This window comes from Melanotaenia boesemani, chromosome 8, assembly GCF_017639745.1.
Source record: "Melanotaenia boesemani isolate fMelBoe1 chromosome 8, fMelBoe1.pri, whole genome shotgun sequence".
NCBI lineage: Eukaryota > Metazoa > Chordata > Actinopteri > Atheriniformes > Melanotaeniidae > Melanotaenia > Melanotaenia boesemani.
In genome coordinates, this window is record NC_055689.1 from 5,420,747 (window position 1) to 5,436,251 (window position 15,505).

The 15,505-nt window shown below is 40.5% G+C and overlaps 2 protein-coding genes across 6 annotated transcripts in view; one reads left to right on the top strand and one right to left on the bottom strand.

Annotated features, from left to right (window-relative positions):
- Window positions 1–15,505, bottom strand: part of LOC121644682 (rhodopsin kinase grk7a-like) — a 63,654-nt gene that overhangs the window by 7,675 nt on the left and 40,474 nt on the right. For 2 of the 3 annotated variants that reach the window (XM_041992811.1, XM_041992816.1), the window contains 2 exons: window positions 14,341–14,621; window positions 12,582–14,253 (listed from right to left, as the gene is read on the bottom strand). In XM_041992811.1, coding sequence (XP_041848745.1) covers window positions 13,914–14,253; window positions 14,341–14,621 — 621 coding nt within the window. In that variant the 3' untranslated portion in view covers window positions 12,582–13,913. Of the gene's footprint in view, window positions 1–12,534; window positions 14,254–14,340; window positions 14,622–15,505 lie in introns of those variants that run through there. The other variant, XM_041992812.1, reaches the window with a different exon arrangement.
- atp1b3a (ATPase Na+/K+ transporting subunit beta 3a) lies at window positions 4,703–10,799 on the top strand. Of its 3 annotated transcripts, none has more exons than XM_041992837.1 (7): window positions 4,703–6,041; window positions 7,255–7,383; window positions 7,647–7,745; window positions 7,844–8,037; window positions 8,126–8,176; window positions 9,011–9,097; window positions 9,176–10,799. In XM_041992837.1, exons 1-7 carry the CDS (start codon window positions 5,930–5,932, stop codon window positions 9,341–9,343), a joined length of 840 nt encoding a protein of 279 aa, XP_041848771.1. In that variant the 5' UTR covers window positions 4,703–5,929; the 3' UTR covers window positions 9,344–10,799. The 3 variants fall into 3 exon arrangements, with proteins under 3 accessions (XP_041848771.1, XP_041848772.1, XP_041848773.1); XM_041992838.1 differs by lacking the exon at window positions 4,703–6,041 and adding an exon at window positions 6,071–6,387; XM_041992839.1 differs by lacking the exon at window positions 4,703–6,041 and adding an exon at window positions 6,072–6,338.

The window sequence follows — 15,505 nt, forward strand, 5'->3', positions numbered from 1 at the left end:
GGCCCACAAAATACTTGCCATAATCCACATTTGGGTCAGCAACTGACATCTGGTCCATAGGTGGCCCACACAAACACTTACCAGTGCCATAACTAAGCCACAAGTACCTAAAGTAGCATGAAATGTGTCTGCTATCTGGGCAGCCTTCTCATAATCTAGCTAATGACACTAGCTAACATTACTGTATATACTGGACGTATGTGCATGTGATTTATGACTATTCTGTGAGACAGAATGTGTATCATATATCATCAGAATCAGGCATATTTTATTAATGCCAGACCAGGAAATTTCTGTGTTACAGCAACATTATAGAATGACAGAGAGAAATAGAGTAAAATTATACTATAAGATGCAAAAATACTAAATACAGAACACACTTCACAGAAATCCAGGTCAAAATAGAAAAGGTAAGAGATGTAAAAGAAAGAAAACCACATTTGCCTATTTTATGGTCAGTAAAATTATCTAGCTAACCAAGCTAATTAACCATACTGGGTATATTGCATATGTGTTGATTTACAGAGCTACGTAATGGTCAGTACGTTTGCTTGTCATTCAAAACATTCTCTTGCCTTATTGTACTCTCATTCAGTTAGTCGTGGCTGGTAGATATACAATGAATCAATGAAGTAACGGGAAGGTGTCGGGTGACCAAATTTCACAACTCAGCCACAGGAAAGAAGTAAATAACAGAAGAAAAAGGTGTCTGCCCAAGTAACAGCGATAGTAAAGTCAACAGTTGGTGTGGGAAATACGATGTACCTGTGTGCACTGATCACAGAAACAGGTACACCGCTAGCTCTCCCACAAACACACACACGTACTCGTACACACTGCATGGATGTTGACATTGTTCTATTGCTGCTGTTTCTTTTTTTAATTAGTTCAAAATTAAACAAAATGGAAAAATTTAAATATTTCAAGCATGAAATCGTTTTTTTGTGGAACAATAAAAATGATTCATATTAGTCAAAATAACACTGATTCTAGCACGGGCCATCTTTTGACCCAGAGTGTAGGCTCCATTCACCATGCATCTAAGGGTTAAAGACCTAAAACAAAGCTTCTACTGAAAGTGACTTAGTGACCGGTGTAATCTTTACTATCAATAACTTTTATTGTGAAAATATTGACTCGTAGCTGAAATAATGAAACAGCACTGAATACTTCCTGTTAAGAGTAAGATTGTTAGATATGCACATAGCTCTTCAGGACAAATCCAATTTGAAGTGTCTTGAACCACCTTTACAGCTTTGTCCACATACTAGTTTGACCCCATTAGTGCTGTTAAACCAGCAGTTCATCTCAGTCATTTTAATCTGAAGCTGCTACTAAATTGTCTTATCTGTGTTCAGCTGAATTGTTTTACATCCGTCCACACGGGGGCGCTGACGACTGCCTTCACAGTTTTAATTCATGAGCTCACCATCGCAGCTACATGTAACATTTTAAGGAGACAGACTAAAATTGAAAATGAGATTCACACATGATGCTTGGTTTAAAAGCAGTTTTAGACATTTTACACACAGTTTTGTATTTTCAGATATTTACACAACATTTATATTTGATGGGGCTGCCTCTTGGTCACTTAATAACCAAGTGGACCTCCTGAGAAAAATTATACTTGATTCTTTTTTTATAATCTAACCAGAATTGTATGTACATGTTATTAAACTGAATGTAGTTATTAAACCTGTAATGATGCTGTAAATAATGTCTCTGAATAGGAAAAACTTCACTGTAACTGAGTATTTAAATGTGTAAAGTTTACTTCGGGACTGTGTCGTGGTCAGGAATGACTCTGGTATCCTTGGATGTCTCCTTTTGGAAACTAATTGGGGAAAAAAGTATTAAAATTGATTCACAAGAGAAGCTCATGAAAACATCCAGCATGCAGATTCTGTTTATCTATGACGTGATCAGGGATTTAACTCACAAAGAATTAATATAAAATTCTCAGATTCTCTTTGATCATTTTCATTGCTGTGTAATTCTTCTTGAAGTCATTTTAATTCATGTGTATTGTGTTTTCACTCGGGGAGCAGCCATGTTGGTGTCATGTGATGATGTTTTGACTCAAGTCTTTTTCATGACCTGATGAACTCTGATGACATTCCTGAAATGCTGATTGTTCTGTAATGATGTGTGCCTGCAGCCATGTGACATAAATGCTAAAACTGTGACTCTCTCTCTTTATGGAGCAGGGATAGGGATATGTGTTCTGTTACTTATATATATATATATATATCTATATGTATATATGTAAAACCATGTACAGATACTAATAGATTAATTCTGCTAGCCAGTTTTACAATTGAAAAACATTTGCACTTGTAAAACTGAATTGCAGAATTAATCTGTACTTGCAGATTTGATTTGTACTTGCTACAATTTTAAATATGGAAATACAAGTTTAAAAAAAACTCTTGTCCCTCTCATAGCTCCATACCTCTTGACTTGTGCTTGCCTGATGTTGCTTGGTATAATGCCAAAATCACTGCCTCAGATTAAAATCACACTAAAGTTTTTCCCAAACTTGTGGGCATTAACTCGTTTGTGTAATGTTTTATTTTCCATGGATGTTTTATGATGTAAAAGGGCTAATATTAAAACATGAACTATCACTGGTGGTGATGATGTGGGTGTCTCATGCATACACAGGTGTCACTGACACAACGAGCGAGCAGCTGCTCTGTGAAGTGTTTTTTTTTTTTTTTTTTAACCTCCACATGGACTCCCTGAGGGGAAAATGCTGCTGCCTTTTTCTCGAGGAATCATCTGAAACACAGCCCGTCAGATGTGTCCACAGATTGTGTCCCATTGATGTGACCAGCCTCACTGTGAGGGTTGCTATGGCAGCTTACGGATGGAGTAACTGAGAACAAACGGGGTGTTTTTCCCATTTTGTGGTGCTGGTATGGTGAAGGGGGTGCTAATTGAGTGCGCTAAAGGGGATTTTTTTCTAAACAATGGCAGGATTGTGTGTCTGTTCCCTCAGAGGAAGAGCACAGTTGAGTTTTGTGTACATCACATACTTCCATCTTCTCTGTATAACCCTTCACCCACCCCAACGCTTACACTGTTGTAGCTGTCCATCTGGACTTTCTCACTCAAACATGGACAGTTTTTTTCCTTTGCCTAAGCCCTTGGCTCACAGTTGAATGCCTTTACCAGGAAAAATGTGCCGGAGTGTGTTGGAGACAGGCGGGAGTAGCCCATGAATCAGTGCCGGCTGCTCTAACACTCAGTAAAATGCTTGTAAAGTGTGTGTGTACCCCAGGATGGTGGCTGGTGCTGCATTGTAGGAGTTGCAGAGGGCCTTGCCTTGCAACAAATTCAAGCTGACAGCAGGAAGTGAATGCGATGCGACCACTACTCCAGTCCCCCTCCCCCATGCGAGCTGAACCCTGCTCATTATATAACTCCCCTCTTCTGTTTTCTCTTTTCTCTGTGACACACTAGATTTGTTCACTGGAGTGTCAGAGGCTTGGAAACCTTGTTTTCTTCTTCCATTTCCTATCAGGATTTCAACATCCGGTCTGTCTCCCAGTTCTCTTTTTTCTTCCGGTCATTTCTGGTAAAAGCAGACTTGTATGTGCTTGAAATTAAACAATGTTAGGAAAGTTCAATTTCTACATGAACTAGTCCAAAGTTCAGTTCACAATTCTAAAATGAACTAGTTCATAGTTCTTTTTTATATATATATATGTTGCTGTGAGCTATTACCCTCAGAATACTAGCTTTTTCCTATAGTTGCCACCCATTCAGTCCACGCTCGTAGCCAGCTGCAGCTTTTACTCCTACAGTATAAAAACAAGGAAAACTTGCTTGAATGGTCGTTTTTTAATGAGGAATTATTAAACTATCTGAGGTAGGAACCAGGCTGAGGTAGGAAACAAAATATGTAGCTCAAAGTGCAAAACATTTAAACACTATTTATCTTTTCATTAAGTTACTTTTCAAATTTTTGTGATATATATATAAATATATATATATATATACAGACGTGGACAAAATTGTTGGTACCCTTCGGTTAATGAAAGAAAAACTCACAATGGTCACAGAAATAACTTGAATCTGACAAAAGTAATAAATAAAAATTCTATGAAATTTAACCAATGAAAATCAGACATTGCTTTTCAACCATGCTTTAACTGAATTATTTTTAAAAATAAACTCATGAAACAGGCCTGGACAAAAATGATGGTATCCCTAGAAATGACTGAATATAATTTGACAAATTTTGTTTGCCCAAAGAAAAGTTATAGAACTTGTAATAAAAGTGCAAAATTCAGTCCCAATGAAAAAGACATGCAGACCATATGTCTTGCATTTGTCAGGTTTTTGAAAGCTGAGGGTTCCTCTTTCCTCAAAGGCTGCAGGTCTCCAACAAAAATCCTGCAGAAGGTTTTCCAGCTGGCTGAGGATGAAGACCACGGAGCTGCTGCTACTGTACACGTTATTTAGATTTGGGTGGTAGAGGATCTGCTTTAGCACGCCGTTGCCAAGTCTTTAGACTGTTTTTAGTGACATTTAGTTCACATACCTTGGACGGCGAGCCGGGTTCTTCATTTCAATATAACGTTTCAGGTTTGCTGTTGACGTTGTTGATGTCCGGAGATCATCACTGACCTTTTCAAAAAATATTTTAAGTGATCATAGGAAGATGCTGTAGTGATCATTGAGGCAGAGATGATGCTGCTGCCTTCATTGGATTTTGCCTCCATGTTTCGCAATTTGATGACGCATGCGCCGTGCGGCTCTGTGGTGGCTGGTGTTTCCAGATTTGGTGTTTTTCACCTAAATATTAAGGCCTGTTTATGATGTGTTTTGCCTGGAAGGCTCCACAGAAATCTGGCACTCTCATGGAAATTCAACTTTGAGAGAACGTTGTTCACAAATGAGCGCGCTCACATAAACGCTCCTCGTGCAGAAATACAGAACGTTCAGTTCACGTTCACCCAAAATATTAGCGAGTCAAGAACGATCGTTCAATGAACTCGTTGAAACAACACTGAAATTAAATGCGTTTACATTACTACCCCAAGCAGTGAAAAGATGTTACAGATATTCACCCCTGTATACACACACAGCAAGGCTCAGATTGTCATAGCAACACGGATTGTGGGTCAAACATGCTGATTGCCAGTTTTGGGTTATTTGAAATAAAAAAAAAGTGGGTGAGAAGTGTCATCAGAGCTTGTTGTAGAGTTATTACCAGCGTGTCTCTTCCAGCTTACAGGGTGGTTTGAGGGTTTAACGACTCACCGCTTAGGGGTTGAATGCAGAAGAGCTTAATCTGCAATAAATCAGGATGTCTTAGAAAAATGCCAAAATACCTTCAGTGGACGCATTTTAAGCAACGCAATACGTGGCTGATGCGCGCATTCTTGTCTTTGCAGAAGGAGAGACCTCACTCCTGTAAAAAAGAGATTTCCAGACCTTTTCCCTTATAAACGCCTGCAGCCATTATAACATAGTGGTTGATCAGAAAGATAATGTGCGCTCTATTTATAATTTGTGAGCGTAACGGTGCGTCTGCGTGCGTCTCCGCGTCCTCAGCCAATACACATCCATCTGGTCGCGCCGCGTCAGCTGCCACGGAAGGTTTGTGTGGACGTCACGGATTTTTTTCCTCCTTCCTCACCTTCCCTCTCTAGTTTTTTCTTTTTTTCCTCCTCTTCTTCTTCCTGCAGAGCATTTCTCTCCTTCTGCTCTCCCTGCTTCTACACCGCCCACTCCTTCCCAACCATTGATCCGACCAGGAGGCACTAGCCGCCGCCTCGCCGGCTTCTTCGCCTCATTACATCTCCCCGCTGCGCTTTCTTTCTTATTCTTTTCTTCTTTTTTTTTCTTTTTTTTTTTTTTTTTTTTTCTTACTAGGTAGAACAACCGGTACTTTGAACCAAATAAACCCCTCACCACCATGGCGAGCACCGAGGATAAAGCGGCCAACAAGGAGCCCGTGTCCAGCTGGAAGGACTCCATCTACAACACGAGGACCGGGGAGCTGCTTGGTCGCACGGCCAGCAGCTGGGGTAAGGATCCCCCGCCTTTTACACTGTTAAGATAGAGGCTGTGCTTTTACAAATTGATGTTGATTCACCCCTAATCTGACGTCCTCTTCCATTCATTTTCAAACCAGTCGAAGATGAGGAGTCTCTGAAAACTGAAAACACGAACAGCCTGCTTTACTTCTCTTTTGCATGACTGGATCAGAATGACATCAATGTAAGATGCTGGAAATTAGCTGAGGAACAATATTAGGCCTACATGAAGGTGTAAAGGAGAAGCCTGCACCAAGAGGCTCAGCGAGATGAATGATGCTACTGAAGGTGTGCCCCCTCTTCTCTTCTTGCTGCATAGGCAGAAATAACCAACCAGGTGATGACCAGTCATAGCAGATATATATATTTATATATACTGGATTAAAATGTGTTATCTGCATTGGGCAGGGTTGTCAGCGAAGTGGATTCACAGAACAGACCTCAGCTGATAAAGCTGCTCATCATAAGAAGCTAGGGGTGTGCTTCTGCATTTCTAAGCTGGATCTATATGTGATCGGGTGTATGCTTTATGTAATGATTCCTCCCCAGTTGTGCTGCAGAGCGCAGTGGTAACACACATCCCTCCTTCCTGCAGCCGGCTTCTATAGGCTTGCGCAGGTTGTCAGGCTGCTCGGGCCCCTGTGCTGCTGTGCAGTGGGATGCTCCAATGCAGTTGCATGGCCGCCCACATTAGCATGCCTGTCAAGGTCAAATGGGATTCCCTCTCTATTCTTTCCTCTCTTTCACACACCAGGCAGGTGCATTGTGGGATAGCATTGGAGAGGAATGAAGGAAAGGGGGGTACAGGCTGACGGGTGTATCCCTCTTTTTGTGTGTGTGTTTGTATGAATTTAGAGGGCATGTGCAGGCTGGATGGTGGTGAACCATTTTGAGTCAGATGTTTCTTTAAATGCATCATTCTCTCCTCCCTTCACTTGAATAAGGTTGCAGTTGCTCAGAGGACAGAAGCACAATCTAACTGTTTAAAAAAGGTGGGGAGGTTCATTGTGAAAAGCTGCCTCATGTTAGCTACCAGTGAGTTGCATTTCCTCTTCGATTCAAAATGGTTTCTCTCAAAGGGATAGTTCACTCAAATGACCCTTTTCCTAAACTCAAAGATGAGGAAGGTTTTATTAAAGACTGTTTGCGTGTTCACGTCATTTTTGTTTTTCTGCTCTGTCTGCTTTCTCTAACATCCCTCCAGCCCTCATCCTGCTCTTCTACTTGGTTTTCTACTGCTTCTTGGCTGGCATGTTTGCCCTGACCATGTGGGTGATGCTGCTCACTCTGGATGACTATGTGCCGAGGTACAGAGACCGCGTTCCCAGTCCAGGTTAGTCCCTCTCAACATTACAAATCCGAGCATCGTTTCTCTTTCAGGCATCCATTATTCATACTTCTCCTATTACATATTGTCACAATTATCTGCAACATTACAGCTGTGTTTTTTTGCATCGATCTGTTTGGGAGTTTCTTCCTGTGGAGATGGTGCTTTCTGGCTGTAACTTAAGACAAACTCCAATACCCGTGCATTAGTTTCTATAGTTGGGATCAAATTCCTCTCCTTGTTTATTATGTTTGTTGTTTTTGTTGCAGGATTGGTGATTCGCCCCAACTCACTGGACATCTTATTCAACAAATCTGAACCTCAGAAGTACGACCAGTATGTCCGGGACCTGGAGTCCTTCCTCCGAAGTAAATACACTTCATTCCTAATGCCTAGATCTTCCTTTTCCACATATAGTGATTGCAAAATCTGAATTGATCTTTACCCATATCCATCTTCCTGTCAGGGTATAATGATTCGCAGCAGGAGATGAATGAGGACTGCACTCCAGGAGACTATCGCTTGCAGGACAATAGCGAGGACATGAACAAGAAGGCTTGTCGCTTCAAGAGGGCATCCCTGAGCCTCTGCTCTGGCCTCTCCGACCCTAACTTTGGATACCATGAAGGAAAACCCTGCATTGTTCTGAAAATGAACAGGGTAACCACCCACCTTTCCCCAGACAGATTCAAGCAGAACTTTTGTTTCTAAGCTAAAAAGATGCTGATCGTACCTGTTTTCTTCACAGATCATTGGGCTGAAGCCGCATGGAGATCCTTATATCAACTGCACAGTAAAAGTAAAGATAAACAAATCCCACATTACATGTCTCTTTCTTGTGTGTGTATTTTTTGTCTTTTAATTTCTTTCATAAAACCGCAGATGACCATAATGGCTTTAATATTTCTTTTCTGTTGATCTTTCCATTTTATTTCCTTCTTTTTTGTTTGTTTTGTGTCTCATATTTTTCTGCATGCCGTCACTGACGTCTTTAGGGTAAGATGAATATGTAAATTATTAGGATAAGGCCACGAGGAGTGTTAACACATTTCTGTTGCATTACAAATTATCATGCAGGCATGTCTAAAACCTCATGCCAGTGACATTTTAAAGTTTATTTTTAGAACACCCCTGAACGCATCCTGCTTCACATTTCATTTTAATCTCCTCACGGTAACTGCAGAGGGTCATTTGTTTTCTTTTTTCCCCACGTGCTGTGCCTAGTTCTCTTTGAAACATGTCCCTTTTGCGGTTAATAAGATATTAAGTTATTTCAGTATGGAGCTAGCATAGGTACGTAATTTTTGTCACTTGTAGCTTCTCCCTATTTAAGTTTTAACAAGTACAGATAAAAGTCAAATCTACAAGTATGGATTCATTCTGCAGGTTAGAAGATACAAGTACATGTTACAAGTCAGAAAATAAATATTAAAAATTAATATTAGTCAGTAGTATAAGTATCTTTGTCCCATACACTTGTAAAACAGACTTGTATTATTTGACTTGCAGAATTAATCAGTACTTGTAGATTTGACTTACATCTGAATTGAAGGTACAGAACTTATGTCCATGTCCTAGCTCCATATTTTCAGTTGCTGTAAATAATATATATTTTTTGTATTCTCCTTTGCAGAAAGACAGCCCAGTCCAAATGCACTATTTCCCCAGTGAGGGTCGCATCGATAAGATGTATTTCCCCTATTACGGCAGGAAAGCCCACGTAAGTATTTGTCCTCAGCCACAGTAGTACTAACATCTGCACATCAGTGACAGGAGGCTGATTGATCCCTGATTGCAGGAGAATTACGTGCAGCCTCTGGTGGCGGTGAAGCTGCTACTCACCAAGGAGGACTACAACAAGGAGCTGACCGTGGAGTGCCGCGTAGAGGGCTCCAACCTCCGCAACAACGACGAAAGGGACAAGTTCCTGGGTCGCGTCACCTTCAGGATCAAAGTTACGGAGTAAAAAAAAAAAGCCTGTAAAAGGAAAACCAGATAAGGCTGCCCACATTTGTTAAGGATTTACTGTATGTTTGTGATTTTTTTCTTTTATAAAGGAAGGAGGTATTAAATACGTCATAAAGGAGGCATGTTTTTAGGATGCAGAACAGTTGGGTGTCTCATCTGTGGCTTTGATGACATTTCTGACCCTTCTTTCCATCATGATTCTCACCGACCTCCTCAAAGATACCCAGAACAAAACTCAGGTTCTGGTCCCACCCCACCCATCCTTTACATTCACCTGTTGCACTGTTCATTCTTTACTCAGTATACCTTTTTGTTGTTTGTTTAGTATTGATGTGATTTGATAACTTATAGCCATTGCAACCAAGCTGTTTGGAGCTGTTATGTAATTGCTGATTCTTGTTTCTTTTTGGTTTATATTCTTCCTGCCATTAGGATGAGCGTGTTGTTTTCATCTTTTAAATGAAGGACAGTATTATTACTGGTGCTGCAAGGATTTGTATCTTGCTGTATAGTAGAACTGAGAAAATAGAACATCTCCAGAGTATTCACGTTTCTCATCGCACATCACAAAGACTTCGTAGGATCGTACCCTGATAATCGAGTATAGCCACTGTATCCCTGTGTATGAAATGCCAATTACAAAGTCCCTTTCAACTATTAATACATTGTGATTCTTACCATATATTAGGGAAATTATAGATAGATCTTTGTGTTGTGGTCTGCAGGGCCGCGACCCAGTCTTGTGCTGTCTGTCTGTCCGTCTGCATGTCCGTCCGTCTGTCTGTCCGCCCGTCTTCCTGTTTACTCACCTCTCCGCTGCAATAGCCAACAACTGGGTGAGCCCTCCAGGAGGCGATGAGTTGCCTCGCCATACTACACCTCTCAGGTGGGAGGCGGGGGTGTTTTAATGCTTTTTAATGGTGACCGAAGTGACACACACACGCAGAGTAAAGCAAGGTACCGAATAAAAAAAAGATTTTAAGGCAGAGAGGTGCTGGAGAAGCGTTACAAAAATAAAAAAAAAATCTAAAAAAAACAAAAACAACTAAACAAAATAAAATGTAAAAAATGTCCACTGTAACTATGTATTATGTAATCTGTATATCTATCCGGGTCTCAAAGATTGTCTGTTAGTTTACTCTCTTCTTCAGCCTGTTTATCTGATTGTCTGCCAATCTATTACTCTTCAATGTATATATACATATATATATATATACACTATCTACCATATTTACTTAATTCACACTGTATTTTTTGTCACAAAAACACAATGTCTGTGCACTGTAAAGAAATAATAATTTAAGCAAAGATTTACAGGAAATGATCTTATTCAAAGCTATGTTTACACAGTCTTTAAAGGAACCCACGTCTGAAAGATCATGTGACATCTCTTCAGGGTGCCTTAAGACCTGATGAAATAAATTGTGGAATAAAAGTGATTTAGAAAAATTAAAGAGATTTTCTTCTTCTTGATTATGGCTGTTATAATTAAAGAACTAAAAATCCTTTGTCAGTTCATCCTGTGACGGTGTTTAATCCCTGACTGCTGTTCATAAAGTTACAACTGGCCAACAAATTTAATATTTAATCACCTCAACCCTGTGAGGCCTATTTTTAGACCTCTGCTTGAAAATTGCATGTAATATAAGTATAATTGGTGAAGAACAAACAAAGATGGCATATAGTACAAATTTTAAAAATGAGGCTTGCCATAAAAAAACACTTTCAAAGTGAATATTAAGATCCCTTTAGAATGATGCAGGTGTAGCTCTAAACTTCTGTCAGATAATGGTACAATCTGTGAACATCACAAACTCTGATAAAGGAAGGAAGTACAAAATAAAAAGGTTTTGATAAAAACACTTCAGGACAGGTCTCCAAAAGGGACATTTTGGTACCATGTCTGGTCAACATCCCAAACACAAGTTAATTTTGTTTTATCAACATTTTTTTTAAATGTTTGATCCATGATTCTTAGATCTATTTTGGAAGGAAAATTAGATTTTTTTTGCTTTTAGAAAATAAAGGATGCAATAAAATATTATTTCCTGGAGCTTAAATGAAATTATATCCTATAGTTCTTAATAACTAGTGTAGCAAGAATCTGTTGCCACATGAGGGAGCCAGAAACTGGACAGTGTTAGAGAAAGTGGTTTAAACAAGGCGCTGCTGAACAGAGGAAGAGAGATAACCTTGGTATGTGCTGCACATACTGAGATTTTTCTTTTTCACTCCATCAGTAGGGGAAGGCAGACTTGTATCACACTGATCAATGTCCATGCTGCAATGCACCAAAGAAAATAAAGACTAGCAGCTCCGTAACATGAGGTGCATGAATGAAAAAACTCTTAATACAAAGTCCTAATTTTGTGAATGGTTGTAGGGGACTGACCTGGCTGCAAAAGCTGAAAAAACATCCGGTGCATAGTAAGTAAAGTCTGATCACACCGGTCTGCTGTGATTCTTCCGTCTGTGCAGTTCCTCTGCAGCCCTGAGGCAGCAGCAGCTCTGCCCTTCACTGTCAACGGCAAGGCCTGCTAAATGTGAGATAATCTCCTGGGGTTTAGCTGGAGCAAGAATCCACCTTAATGTCTTCTAAGCTCTTACTGTCCTTGAGTTAGACTGCAGTAAACAGGTGAAGTATGTATACCAGTAACAAGTTCTGCAGATTTATGGAAATAAGAGGTGAAGCTTTTCATCTTTTCAGAAATGTCACCAGCATACTGGACATATTTTTCTTTTCTAGATTTCTTTTTATTGAACTTCTCCTTTATCCATTCATGAAAAATATATTAAACTGCAGCTTCTCATCCTGCTCTTGACAGTAGGAATGAAATGCTCGGGAGGAGATTGGACCAAAAAAGATGCCAAAAGGCTAATGCTGATTATCACCTTATCAGCTAAGAGCTGAACTTGCCAATTTGTGGTGGCCTGGCAGTAGTCAGCATCCAGGGAGGGGATTAATGCAACTGATATTCTTAGGTTTTACTCCAGAGGCTCTGCAGCTATATATAAACCAGAGAACCTGCGTAACATGCCACATTTATGGCATTCTCTGACGCCGGCGGAAGGACTTTCTGGACGCCTGGAGATGAAGGCAAATGACAAACATGCGATTAAGAACAAACACAGAGTTTAAAAGACATTTTAATTTATTCAAATGATTCAAGATTCAAGATAAATCCTGATTTACATCCGATATTTCTATTCTCTTTACCTCTCATATTTACAAGTACGTGATTATATGTATATATATATGTGTGTGTGTGTGTGTGTGTGTGTGTGTGTGTATTTTAGCATGTAAAAACTCAACTCTGCGCCAAAACTGTCAGTTTAAAATCCAATAATTACCCTGAGACAAGTAAACAAGAATAATAACTGTTTCTTTTTTTGTCTTTTTTTTTATTTGAACTATCCCAACAGACTCATCTTGGCTAGTTTGAGTTTTCACTCTCATCTCAAACTAAGAAACGAGCCCTGAACTTGCTGCACCGTTTCAGGGCCGTGGACAGAGAATTCCTGGTACAGGAATTTATTGCCCAACTCCTCTAAAAGTTTTGTCCTCCATCTCATGCAGCGGTGAGCTGCTATTTCTGCGCTCATCTCTTCCTCCAACATCCCGGGGCTTCAGACTCTGTTCTTCTTGAGCTGCGAAAGCACCGACAGTGGAGGGGCTCTTTGGGGAGGTGTTTCTGTAATTCTTTGTTTTCTGTAAAATTACCCTAAACTTGATATTACTTACATATTTACCTTCCCTCTGTGCATAGATATAGATATATTTCTTTATGTACAATACATACAATTACTTTTTATAAAACTAAAACATCAGGCTCTTTAGAAACCGCCTGGATGTAAATGCTGCGATGCTGTGAGGTACAGGTTAGAATGATCTCTGCCAAATGTGGTTAAAAAGCACTTTCTTTTTCATTACAGAAACAGTTTGGTTTTACGATGGCATCAAGAAAGTGCTACAAAATTCCACATTTTACTAAAACTGATACAAACCAATCCAAATCATGTTTTCACAAGTTGTTTTTTAACAATATAATTCTGAAAATAACGTTGCTTCAGAAAGTAATCCTGCAAAAATTGTTTTAATATCTTAAAGTAATACAATATTGCTGGCACAAGGGCCTTAAATTTTTTTTAATCTTTATTTAACCAGAGGGTTAAATAACGGCCTGGTTAAAAACAAACTTCTCTAACTCTAGTTTCTTTAATGAAAAAACAATCTTACTCCTAGCAGTTGTTTTTTTGGTCAAGGTGGTTGCAGGTCTACAACATGAGATGCGCATGTCTTAAGAGAAGCTGTGAACCAGGAAGGATGTATAAAAATACATCATCTCTTTCATATTTTACTGAACTTTGGCTCAAAAAGCAGGTGACTTCTAAGCCGTGAGCATCCTCACAAACGAGGGATGGTACATCTTTCTCAAGGAAGATGCTCGTGTTCGCCTCTCACAAAACGCGATCCATGTTTTTACATCAATGTTAACTGTGCATGAAACTGAGAAAACAAATTACTGAGTGTGTTCAGGTGTGAGAAGTCAAAAACGCAGGAAGTGCGTTCACAGCAGTGTACACGTGCCGGACTTCTTCTCGTCATCGAGGCCTCCGCTGCCCTCTTTCCTGTTGGGATCGTTGAGCTCGTCAAACAGTCCAGTGTCCATCATCTCCTGCTGCCAGGGAATGGGGACAGCGCCTGTGCTGAACTCCTTAAAGAATTTATCGTCCTTGGCGTCAAACTCAATGCCCTTGATCTCAGAGAACTCTGCAATGTCGCCGGTGTCCTTGGCGTAGACCACGTTGGGTTTGGGGACCCAGGGAGGGTCCACCAGCCCCGCCTCCAAACGAGGAAAATTGATGGTCTTGAACCACTCGTGCTTCCTTGGATCCTCCATGTTGTTCCTGTTGGAGAAGAAGAAGAAGATCAGAGACTCATATCTGCCTGGTCAGTCAACAACAGGTCACAAAAAAAGAAAAAAACAACCTTACCTCATTCCCAGACGTTCCTCTATTTTCTTCTTGAGGAACAGCTGGATGATATCCTTGGTGGGAGCGTCGAAGCACTTGTGTTCCCATTTTGGCTCCTCGCTAAGAATGCGGCGCTGCACCTCCTCTTTCTCCACCTTCTCCTTTTTGCTCTCAGGTCCTTTAAAAGGTGTGTAACCAGCCACCATCTCATAGATACTGCAGCCCAGGGCCCACCAGTCCACCGATGTCCGGTATGGTGTTTTGTTCAGGATCTCAGGAGCCATGTACGCTCCTGTTCCAGCCTGCACAACAAAGAGAGGAGGGATGGAAGAAGAAATAAAAACAGAATGAATGAGAGCAGCAATGAGACGGGATCATGGAAAACATGGCTTGTTTTAGATGATTAGACACTTTTGTCATTTGTGGTAGTACAAACATTAATCAAGTCTTTCTCTCTGATTCTCACTTTCTTCCTCCTCTTCCTCTTCACCCCTGCCCCATCATCCCCTCCTTCTCCATGTATGACCCCACCTGCAGCCTCAAACCAGAAGCTTAATCCTAATGCTAAGCCTACTACCTGTCAAGAATTGTGTGACTGCACAGTGAAAGAGTTCTCCAGTCTCTTTTATAAGGCCTGGCCATTTCTGGATGCTACAACCAGAAGCAGAAATACATTCCAGACATCATGTCCAAGCTACGAGGACGATAGGATGCTCCTAGCATCATCACACACCTCTATGAGCTCCTATCTGTGCTCTGGACTGATAAATCTGTCAGAATGTGAAGCTGTAGCTGTGCCCCACCCACTGTACCAAGATGCTGACATCTCTCCTCTCTTCGGATTGATGGGACCATTTAACTCATTTTCATGGTTGATGGTCGGGATTAACAAATCTGGGGCCTTTGGATGTGTCCTTTCACTTTGACATGAGTTTCCAAAGAGCCACATAAAAACTCTGCTCGTCTTTGACATTTTCTTTCTGTTTCCTTGTTTGCAAACGATCCTGGCTCAACATACTCAATGCAACTTTTACCTGGGCCTGTCAATCTAATCAGGGACAGACTTGTGTAATGCCAACTAAGAGGATTACGGGACCAAAGCCAGCCTTGCCTGTAGGAGGTTATAGCCCAGTCACTTTGGCTGGCTGAGGAGCATTGGAGTGCTGGATAATGAGCTTACTGGACT